At 40.9% G+C, this 12,295-nt stretch overlaps 1 protein-coding gene across 2 annotated transcripts in view; it reads left to right on the top strand.

Annotated features, from left to right (window-relative positions):
- The window catches only part of LOC132132840 (G-protein-signaling modulator 1-like), a 34,150-nt gene extending 22,200 nt beyond the window's left edge, over positions 1–11,950 (top strand). For both annotated transcript variants that reach the window (XM_059545371.1, XM_059545377.1), the window contains exons 12-14: positions 716–884; positions 9,100–9,305; positions 11,433–11,950. In XM_059545371.1, the coding sequence (XP_059401354.1) occupies positions 716–884; positions 9,100–9,305; positions 11,433–11,633 (576 nt within the window). In that variant the 3' untranslated portion in view covers positions 11,634–11,950. The remainder of the gene's footprint in view (positions 1–715; positions 885–9,099; positions 9,306–11,432) is intronic.
- The last annotated feature ends 345 nt before the right edge of the window (positions 11,951–12,295 follow it).

The raw sequence follows: 12,295 nt of genomic DNA, 5'->3' as shown, positions 1-12,295 counted from the left end.
AGGTTATAGTGGTCGAATGTTCTTAGTATGCATGCTGATACAGGACAGCGCTGTTATGGTGGAATGTGCCGTTATATGCGTCTGGTTTGTGGAAGGGCTAGGTCACTCGCAGCCTCATTTCACGCTGCTATTGACTGATCCCAGTTCACTGAATCAAACGGAATATTTGTATTTTTAAGGTGACATTCAAATGAAGAAGACTAAGATGTGTGTTTATGTATTTTATTCAGTATATTTAAACCACTGTTTGATTTTTGTTAGGAAATTATTAAGACCTGTAAATGTATTGCTTTGGTCTTAGCTTCTCTACCCCACTGTGGAGAGTGTTTAAATGTGTGTATGTGTATCTGACCACTGAAAGGTCATCATGACACACACACACAGGGCTGTGGAGATGTAGATAAGAGCTCACATGAGCGCTCACTAGTCAGGACAGAATACACCAACACATGACCAAGGAACCCGAATTGCATTAATCTCTAATACTGCATTGTCACTAAATGTGTCACATTACATTGTAGTGTAATGTGATTCAGGGTCTTTTAATTCAAAGTTTAAAGGTTGTAAGAGCGATGGATGAATGTTACATTATCTTTTGAATGCTGCACACTGATGTGATGCTGTGAATGAAACCGGTCTGATTACTGTTTCTGCAGGGTTTGCTTCCAGCTGACTTTGTAATAAGAATAAGCTAATGTTCTGCGGTTTTCTGCAGAAACTGGCTCGTGACGCATCAGATGAGGACTGTTTCTTTGACCTGTTGAGTAAGTTTCAGAGCAGCCGTATGGATGACCAGCGCTGTCAGCTGGACGAGCCGTCCGATGGAGAGAACACAGGAGGAGCAGATCGAAACACACTGAATGACATGATTGTTCAGTCACAACGTAAGATCGCACAGAATCTGCTGAAGATTCACTGGTCATTAAAGGAAAAGAGATCGCCGTGCTGTTTAACTCACCTTAACTTGCCTTATTGTTGTTTCAAACGAAAAAAGATTTTTGAGATATTTTGAAGAATGTTAACACTGCTTTATGTACATAAAGTAAAAGTTTTATGAGATTTATGATGCAAATTAAGGCAAATTTATGATGAAAACATTTTACAATAATGTTTGTTAAAGGAGTCCTATTATGCTTTTCACTTTTTGAATTTTAGTCAGTGTGTATATTTGGGCATAAAAAAGATCTACAAAGTTACAAATCTCAAAATCCATTTAAGTGTTTTTTTTTTGTTTTGTTTTTTTACACACTAAAAAATTTTGGGTTAAAAATAACCCAACCTGTAACCCAACTATGGGTTGGTATAGCACCTTCCCATCTGTGGGTTATTTCAACTCATCCCATTGGGTTGAAATCCTGTTGGGTTAAAAGTTACCCAACAGTTGAGTTAATTATTTATATTAATTAACATCAGTATTTTTATTAAAAATGACTTAATACAACCATATTTTGAAACTACTTTGTTATAAATTACAGATTTTATTTTAATATGCAAATAACACATTTACAAATATATTTTAAAATATTTTATTTAAATGTACAAGAATGTAAGCATACAACTGACATTTTCAAGATGTACAAATGTGTCAATTCATATTTATATCAAAACACACAAATGTGCAAATACAGTTCACAGCTGTGGCCTAAATAATGTTAAGAGAGTTCGACCTGTAACCCCGAAGGTTGCAGGTTCGAGTCTCGATGCTGGCAGGAGTTGTAAATGGGAGGGAGTGAATGAACAGTGCTCTCTCCCACCCTCAATACCCATGGCTGAAGTGCCCTTGAGCAAGGCACTGAATCCCCAGTTGCTCCCCAGGTGCTGGATATGGCTGCCCACTGCTCTGGGGGTGTGTTCACTTCTCACTGCTGTGTGTGTGCACTTGGATTGGTTAAATGCAGAGCACCAATTCTGAGTATGGGTTACCATACTTGGCAAATATTACGACTTTCAAATAAAATGAAAATAACATAATAATAAAACAAAAAATAATCATAAAATCAAGTAATAAAAATATATATATATATACCAGCTGCTGGACCTACTGATGATCAATTAAATAAAAAAGTTTTTTACTGATTACTAAATACAAAATTTTTAAGGAGGAGACAGTGTGCAGAAGAAACCATTAACGACTGTGTGTTCCAAAAACTCTCAAATGGGAGTAGAGGGCTTTAGGTAGTAGATGTCATATACAAAGAAAAGTTTGAAACACAGATCGACTGCTTGTAGTATAGTCTTCTGTTCCATCGCCTCCCCGTTTAAAATAATAAAAACTTGGGAGGAGTTTTCCCTGTCACCAAGCACCAGGACATGTGGATTCTGGCTTGTCTCGTGATTCAAGTACAGCACGAATTAGTTCCAACCTTAAAAGAATTTAAAAAAAGTTCAGTTAACATGCATTGTGATGATATTTAATTGATACACTCACTTTACAAATTAGTGAATTTAAAGGAGTTAAAAGTTATAGCGAATTTAAATTGGTTGAAGTGATAATTCACCCCAAAATTTTAATTCTGTCATCATTTTTTTCAAAATATCTTCTTGGAACGATTTGTATTGTACAACGTGTGTCTTATACAAAATAAATAAAGGTGACTTGACTACACAGGGCACTGTAATTTTAAGTGTTGCTTTTACTTACAGGTTGAATGTCAATGAAGGACCGCTTCATTTCAGTGTATGATGTGCACTCCATTTTTCCATTTGTGTGGTATGGTGCAGATGGCAGGAGAGGTTTTAAAGACAATTTCTGCACGAAGGCCTTTAAATGACAAAAGTACAGAAAAAGCACAAGTAAAAAAAAAAAAAAAAAACTAAGCTTACAGTTTACAATTTTACAGTCTTTGTGGGGATCTACTATCATTTGCACTAAGAGACAGACTAAACCAGTTTTCACTCCCTCCAGAAAATGTGTGGCAATATTTGCGGCTAATGTGAGTACATTTTACCACCATTTACCCTTTAACTGATTTGGACTTGTAGGGACGAACAAAAGTACACTGTAAATGAAAGGAACCTTTGTTGGACAGAATGCGGCAATACACTTATTTCACCTCATTTGCCTTTTTTCATAATTTTTTGAAGTCATAGGTCTAAGTAAAATTGAAAACGTCTCTAGGTTACGTATGTAACCATAGTTCCTCGAGGGAACGAGACGCTGCGTCGAAAACGCTATGGGGAACGCGTTTAGCGTGAGCGACTCTGAATATCATATCTAATCTGTCTTATAGAAGAGCGTGACGTCACGGGCGGGGTGACGTAAGCGACCAGAAAGCTATAAAGGCACGAGCCGCGCAGCTGGCTTCAGCTTCGAGTACCAGCAAGCGCCGGCAGGGGTGCCGGGGGTATGGCCTCGAGACGCAGCGTCTCGTTCCCTCGAGGAACTAGGGTTACATACGTAACCTAGAGACGTTCCTCTTCAGGAACTCGAGCTGTGTCTAAAACGCTTTGGGGAACGAGTACCAACGCTGCCAGACTACCAAACTCCTGCCTAGTGTCTATCCGAAGAGCACAGCTTAGGACGAGAGGACTGAAATGCCTGGAGTGACTGGCATGTCTAAGCCATAGAATCTTGCAAAAGTAGAAGGCGTGGACCACCCCGCAGCATTTGCAGATGTCCAGCATGGACACACCTGCTAGAAAGGCCTTGGAGCCCGCCATACCCCGTGTAGAGTGAGCCTTGGCTCCCGACAGCGGGGGACGACCAGAGGACTCAAAGTGGCGTCAACTATCCAACGACTAATAGTCTGCTTAGAAGCAGGAAAACCCCTCTTGGGGGGGGCTTAGCATACAAGCAATTGGTCCATTTTTCTCCACAGGCAGCTCTGTGGATGTATGCATCCAGCTCGAGCTGGACACACACAATTTAGCTTCTCTTGGTCGGGCTCCCGAAAGGGAGGAGGACAGAAGGCCTGCAGCACTACAGGTTGTGGTGTGATAGAGGGCACCTTAGGAACATATCCCGCTCGAGGGTATATAAACACTTTGGTCATGCCAGGTGCAACATCAAGATAGGTAGGGGCCACTGAGAGGGCCTGTAAATCTCCTACTCTCCTCAGAGAGGTAATGGCCAACAGAAAGGCGGTTTTAAGAGTCAGATGTCTGTCTGAGATATCTTGAATCGGTTTGAATGGAGATTTTCAAAGAGCCTCTAACACCACACCCAAGTCCCAGGGGGGAACACGGGACCGTACTGGAGGTCTCAGCCTCAGCACACCGCGGAGGAAACGTGTAACTAAGGGGTGTCTTCCCAAAGACTGGCCATCGAGAAGGGCGTGGTAGGCCGCAATGGCCGCCACGTAAACCTTCAGCGTGGAGTGGGTCAACCCTGCAGAGAGCCTGGCCTGTAGAAACTCCAGAACTGTACCAACTGGGCAGTTTGCTGGGTCTAGCTGGCAGTCTCTGCACCATGAGGTGAAGAGTTTCCACCTCAGGGCGTACAGTTTCCTTGTTGAGGGAGCTCTGGATTGGAGGAGGGTCTCAACAACCTCGGTTGAGAGACCAGCTGCTAATAGTTGTGCCCCCTCAGGGGCCACACCCACAGCTTCCACAACTCCGGGTGAGGGTGAATTATCGTGCCCTGCGCCTGTGAGAGTAGGTCTGTCCTGATCGGTATCTCCCATGGAGAGCCGTCGAGTAGCGAGACCAGGTCTGCGAACCATACTCGGCCCGGCCAGAACGGGGCTACTAATAACAGACAGACCCCGTCCCGGCGTACTCTCGGTAGAACTCCCGGGAGCAGAGCAATAGGGGGAAAGGCGTACAGACGAAGCCTCTGCCAGGTCTGTACCATAGTGTACAGTCCCAGAGGAGCTGGATGAACTAGAGAGAACCAAAGGGGACATTGAGATGTCTCTTGAGTCGCAAAAAGGTCTACTTGAGCCCTGCCAAAAACTCTCCATATCTGCTTCACCACCTCGGGGTGAAGCCTCCATTCCCCGGGCCTCGGCCCCTGCCTCGACAGTATGTCTGCTCCCTTATTTAGTTTCCCAGGAATATATACTGCTCTTAATGAGAGGAGTTTGCTCTGGGACCACACAAGGATCTGGTGCGCCAGCTTGTACAAGGGGCGCGAACGCAGACCTCCCTGGTGGTTGATGTAAGAGACCACCGATGTGTTGTCAGTGCGCACCAACACATGGTGACCCCTTAGGTCTGGGAGGAAGTGCTTCAGTGCACGATAAACTGCTAGCATTTCTAGAAAATTGATATGCCATGTCAGATGGCGACCGCTCCACAGAACACGGGCAGGGTGGCCACTCATGACTGCACCCCAGCCAGTGAGGGATGCATCCGTCGCTAGTATTACACGGCGACAAGGAGCTCCCAGCACCGGGCCCCGATTCAAGAACCAAGGTTTCTTCCACATGTCTAAGGCACGGAGGCAGCGCCGTGTGACCTTGATATGTGCGAAGTGGATTGCCCCTCGGGGAAAATCCCTTGGTCTTGAGCCACCACTGTAGGGGTCTCATGTACAGCAGGCCAAGAGGTATCACGTTGGACGCAGCTGCCATCAGACCCAACAATCTTTGAAATTGTTTGACAGTGAGTGGCTGGAATTCTCTGACTCTCTAGACTGAAATGAGGATCGACTCGATACGAGCGGGGGACAATCGTGCCTGCATCGCGGTCGAATCCCATACTACGCCTAGATAGCTGGTTCTCTGAACCGGAAAAAGTACACTCTTCTTGGCGTTCAGTCTCAAACCCAGCTCCCCCATATGTGCGAGAACGACATCTCGATGCCGAGCCGCAACCTGCTCTGACTAAGCTAAAATCAACCAATCATCGATAAAGTTGAGAATGCGGATGCCCTGCATGCGCAGGGGAACCAGAGCCGCGTCTACACATTTTGTGAACGTGCGGGGTGAGTGTGCAAGGCCGAAAGGAAGTACTCGATATTGGTAGGCTTCGCCCCCGAAAGCGAACCTCAGAAACTTCCTGTGTTGTGGAAGGATGGATATGTGGAAGTATGCATCTTTGAGATCTATTGTGACAAACCAGTCCTCGGACCTGATCTGAGCTACAACATGCTTGATCGTGAGCATTTTGAACTTCAATCTCATAACTGAATGATTTAAGACCCTCAAGTCTATAATCGGACGCAACCCCCCATCCTTCTTTGGAACTATGAACTATGACCACCTCGATGGCCTCCTTCTCTAATAGGGTTTTCACTTCCTGTTACATAACCAGACCCTGCCTGGGGCCGACTATCGTCGGAATGACCCCGTTGAATCTCGGCGGTGCAGAGCCGAACCGAATACGGTAGCCTTTATCTACTGTATGCAGGACCCATTGAGATACATTTGGCAGTATTTTCCACGCTGCTAAATAATCTACTAAGGGAATCAGTCTCTCGAAACTGACCTCTGGTGTAAGAGGCCCCGAAGGGGCGTCGAGCATCTCCGCTCCGCTACGCACGCGGGCGGAAAATACTGAGAACATTGCTCGCTGGAGGCCGCTGCGCTCTGGAACTCTGGCAGGGTTGGCAGACCGGCCCCCAGAGGGCGCTGAGGCGAGATGGGCACCGTGTAATGCGGTGTATACCGCTCTACCCCAGTAGGGGCCGCCGTCTGCAGTCGTGACCGAATACGTGTCAGGACTTCTTAATCGAGAGCCTCTCAGCCTGAAGTACGGCCCTCAGATCCGACTTAGGCTGAGAAAACCTTGGTTCAGAGCGTTGCTTCAGCCTCCGGTCCCGACGCAGGGGGAGTGCGGGCGGCAATGCCCAGCAGCCCCTCCAGTATATATAATTTCTCAGATTGAGATGAATGTCATTATATTCCTCAGAATTTAATGCAAACAAACAATCAGACGAGTAAACATGGTCTGCATTGTTGGTATAATTCATATCTAACTTCTCATAGTCAGATAGATACTGAATTTAATTCCTCAGAATTAAGGCAGTTAACCAATCAGACGAGTAAAGACGGTCTGGTTTTGGTAAGATTCACATCAAAACTGAAAATGATGTAATACACACGTTGCCTCGGCAACACGCAAGCCGCTTAGTCACACAAACAATATTAATCTCCTCGGAGATAAGTAGTTGCAGCTGTGAGTTCACAGAGGGGGAAGGAACCGCTGCGCGTGCTTCCGAATTTAAATAGGTTACTTACCTTGAAATGTTTAAATTAACAGGCAGGAATTCTATTGTTGAAATTTTTCCTTCACAAAAAAGTCCATTGTCTAAAACATAAGTATAAAAACATTTAGTACAACACATTTAAAAACCATGTCAATCAATCTAGCTTCATAAGAGAAATTGCTGTAATTATAGGGTATTCTGATAGATGCATGACAATATTCAGTACGAATAAACCATAAAAACACTTTTACTGTACAATTAATTAGTGCTGGTGCGCTAAGACAAATTATGGCTTCTGTTTTATGCTCCCCTCTTAAAGGTTGGTTGTAGGAGTAACGTTATGTAAATTTGGGGCACTTGTATAAATTTCCGCTGAAAGAGCGGATTGCCTCACGATTACGCGCTTTTCTTTCGTGTGAGGTTTTGAACTTTTATAACAGAAAATTGCAGGTTCATTCATTTTTATTAACTTTTAGTAATACTTGTCTTTTAATGTATTAATGCAATCGATCTGATTCTCTGGGGAAAACAAACGGACTAAAGGGAATAAAAACTTTTTTAACGTATAAAAAAATAATAATTAACGTATCAGACATATTACTTAATCTTATAACAGTTAAATACATAATACGATTATATTAACAGTTACTTACCCTTAATAATCATGCAGGCTGCCACTGATGACCGTTAAAATTTGAACCAGAGTGAAGCGGGAAACATGTTTAACCCAACAGTTGGGTTAAAACTCAAAATAACCCAACGACGAAAAAAAATGACCCAACAAATTTTAAGATAACCCAACACATTGACCCAATATGTGTAACCCAACGGTTAGGTTAAAAAAACAACCCAACATTTTTTTACTGTGAAGAACTACAACAAATGGCTTGTTTGGACTACAGCGTTGTTTTCAGGGGTTTTGTGATGTCACAAAGTGGCCCATTGGAATATCATTAAAATAATTCCCGCCTTTGGAAATTGGAATGGTTTGCGTGTGGGGTGGAGCTAGGTTGTGGTGAGAACACTTGGTTGAGTGCATCAGACAGGACAACGATGACAAAGAAGTGTTGCTGTAGCATCAATTTTTCGCCATGTTGAAGAAACTAATTTATTTGTAATTTATTTTTAACTCTGTTCTGAGCATTAAGCGATTGTTGACATCGTATCTAAAATGTATCAATCGTATAAAAAAACAATAAAAAAAAACAATAATGTTACCCCTCTAATCTGTTTTGCAATAGGTTCTGCGCGATCCTCTTGTTCAGTATTCTCGGGGTATGAATCACGGCTCAAAATGATATGGCAATATTGACGCAATCCTTAATTATACCGGAACAGACGGAACTTGCTGCTTTGGCAAGGGGCATGGCAGTACTGACACACAGTATAAGCTGCTTGCCAATCACAATGCACTGGGACAGTTAACCAATCACAACACATTTTATTTTTCGGAAGGCGGGCCTTCATCAAACCCAGAACTAACCAAAATGTTTTTGCCAGGCTGGGGAGAAAGGTATTTTAATGAAGTAAATTATGTGAAAAATAATGCGTTTCTTTGAACCACCAAGAATGAAAGCATGTTCTAGTACACCCCCAAAACAAAATCAAGGCTTTGTAAAATAGCATAGTAGGACCCCTTAAACATTAGAATTCTTTTTTTTTTTTTTTTGTTAGTTAATGTTAACTAATACAGTTAGCTAAAGCATTTATTAATTATTTTCAACATTTATTCATACATTTTAAAAAACAAAGATTGAGTCTGTTCATATTATCTTAATGGACATTAACTAACATGATAACTGCTCAAAATAAACAGTTGTATTTTAAGTTAAATAACATTAACTAAGATTAATACATGCAGTTACAAGTATATTGATCATTGTTAGTTAATGCATTAATTAATGTCAACAAATGGCACTTTACTGTAGAGTCAATATATTGCTCATCATCAGTGTGAAATGATCACCGATTAATATCATAAAGGTTGAGTTGTTAGTGTTGTTTCTCAGATGCCAGTCTGCTGACGTCTCCTCAGACCGAAGAACTGTTCGATTTGATTGCCAGCTCTCAGAGCCGCCGTCTGGATGATCAGAGGGTGAGCGTCAGTAACCTGCCTGGACTCAGAATTACCCACAATAACCTGGGCCACCTGTGTGGAGACAGCGACCCTCAGGAGCCCAGCGATGACTTCTTCAACATGCTCATAAAGTGCCAGGTGAATCAGAAATCCTTCAATCATATGCAGATATATTGAGACTAAACATGTCTGGTGTGTTTTATCTCACAGTGACGGTAGTTCTGTTCTAAACTCTGTTCTGAGCTGCTTAAAAATATGTCGCTCTATATTATGAGTGTGCTCCCAATGTGAAGGCTGTGAACTAAAACGATAAAAAAATAAAAAACAATATTTGTAAATTTTAAATTAACTGAACTGACTGAACTAACTGAAATAAAATAACTTTGTTGATTATTACCAAAACTAAAACTTAATTTTTTAAAAATTCTTTAATTTACATTTTTGTAATTTTGTTTTGTGCTTTTGTCATAAAGTTTTACATTTCTATTTAGCTCAATTTGTTTCAGTTTTAGATTTCAATTTAAACTTATTTTATTTATTACTATATCAGCATTTCTAATTTAAGTTTAAGTTTTAAGTTTAAGTTACATTTCTAAAGCTAAACTAAAATAAAGCTATATATATATATAAATATATATACAGTGATGCGCGGGTCAATGTATTAATAACCCGCACCCGACCGACGTTTTCAACTAACCCGCCCGCAACTCGGACCATGAAAAAATAAAATATTGTACCGCTTCCTGACCCGCATTTTTAAAAAGCAGTAAATGCTCATCGTAGCATCATTGGGCCATAGGAACGTAGGCAAAACTAACTAGGCCAAAAAAAAAAAAAACAACAATAAAACTTAATATATTATAATTTTGTCAAGAATTATAAAAAATTGTCAGTAAGCTCATATTTTGTACTAAAATAGTCTAGTCTGGCTATGTCTATTTGTATGTTTCTGCAAGGTCAGCAGACATTGAGGCATCGGGTTTGTTCCGATCAGAGCTCGTGAGCGGAGAGTGCATTTCTGAATATCCCGATCCGCTCGCTCATTCCTTGGGGTCTCGCTCAACCCAGAATGGCCTGCTGGTTCGAAAATATGCAAGGAGTCATTCAATTGTTTAGTAATAAACTGGTGTTTTCTGTGTTGCTGCGAAGATGAAGTTGACGATGCAGACTCGCCATGAACGCCAGAGAGAAATGCACATTTCATATGGATTACATCATCAGAGAGTAGCCCATTTATTTTGGTTTCAATATTTTAGTTTAATAGAAGACATTTCAAGCTTTCTGTAATATATAGCCTATATTTCTCAAATCTGTGAGGCACATGCTGAGTTTAGTTCACATGCAATGCAAGTGATCGTGCCGGCGTCTTATTACATTGTCTGCTAGGCTATATATTTGCTTCTTATTTATTAAATACGGGCAACTGATTGATAAAACATTGATCAAAATTAAGATACAATTTATACAAAACTAAAATCTTTTAAAAAGTTTTCTATAAAACAAAGCTTAATGAAGTCGTCAAAATCATGTTTTACCAAAAATCATGTTTTACCATGTCTTCTTTGCCGCCTCCATCTCTACGTGCAGACTGAGCTTGTGCGTCATCTTCATGCCAGTTATTCAGACAATAAAGTGTAGGCCTATGTATTTCAAAAATGTGTCTAGTACTATATAAAAGACAAAGGTTTAATTGGCATTTTTATTTCAAACGACCCGACCAACCACAACCCGAATATCATTAAAAATATTTTTGGATGACTCGTAACCGCAGGTGACCGCAGGCACCAGCAGGCAGCCGCTCATTTTGGATCAACCGCGCATCACTGACGTGTATATAATATATATATATATATATATATATATATATATATATATATATATATACATACAAAAAGTCAAATTAAAACAGTATCTGGAAACAGAAAAATAAAAGCTAATTGAAAATAATACATAAAAACTATAACAGTATATAAATAATACTAAAATAATATTAAAAATGGCTAAAGCACATAACAAAATGATTACAATTTTAATTTAAATGAAAACTGCAAATAGGAAATTAAAAGCTTATTCAAAATATTAATGAATACTAATATTAATATAATAGTATATAAATAACATCATATACTTTATGCAAAATCAAAGGACAAATAGGTGGCATCACTACTTATGGTTACTTCTCAGCACTGCTCATGTGAAAATAGTTAAATAAAAAGAGCTCTATTCTACCTAGTGAACTGATTGTTTCACTGTGCATGTGTTCAGTCATCCAGGATAGATGACCAGCGCTGCTCTCCTCCTGAAGGGGGTCCACGGGCCCCAACCGTCCCAGACGAGGATTTCTTCAGCCTAATACAGAGAGTTCAGGCCAAACGAATGGACGAGCAACGTGTTCATCTCCCTTCTGACGAACAGGAGCTGGACGAGGACGAGGACGAGAGAGAGCCAGGGGTCGCAGACTCCTGAGGAAACCCGCGGCCAAATGACAAAAGAGAGAAAGGACGTTTCATGGGGAACGTTTTGGATGGACTTTTTCATGAGATGAGGAAATGTGCACAAAGAGAAATCACAAGTGCCATCTCAGTATACGGTGCAGTTTTACGCCTCATGTGCTTTACAGCCAATGATACATGAAGTTTGATAGAGTTTATAATGATGCATTGGGACGCATCTCTGAATCAGTGATTGTGTTGTTCATTTGCAAACACTGCCTGCACTGTTTTAGCACCTGATCAACAAAAGAAACTTTACAAATCAGGTGCAAACACTGCAAAAAAAAAAAAAAAAAAAATTTTCAGTAAAATATATAAACAGTAGGAGAGCATGATGTCATTTACAGAGATGGTTCAGCATCCAGACACCTGAAGTGGCACTTTAAAATGTCTGCATCTGAAAGTACAGCCAGTTATAACCATTTGATCATTTATGCATATAGCAAATGCTTTTCCCAAAGTGACTTGCAAAAGAAGAACAAAAGCAAAAAACATTACATTATCTACAGATTATAGTAATAGTTCACCCAGAAAGGAAAATGTGCTTTTAGTTTTTTTTTATCAGGAGAACAGTAAAGAGATTCTTAGCTGAAACCATGATCATTCATAAAAGGCAAGTCTACCGTTACTTTGAGA

Source organism: Carassius carassius, chromosome 4, assembly GCF_963082965.1.
Source record: "Carassius carassius chromosome 4, fCarCar2.1, whole genome shotgun sequence".
NCBI lineage: Eukaryota > Metazoa > Chordata > Actinopteri > Cypriniformes > Cyprinidae > Carassius > Carassius carassius.
Note: the sequence above shows the minus strand (reverse complement) of the source record. Positions and strands in the feature narration are given on the sequence as shown.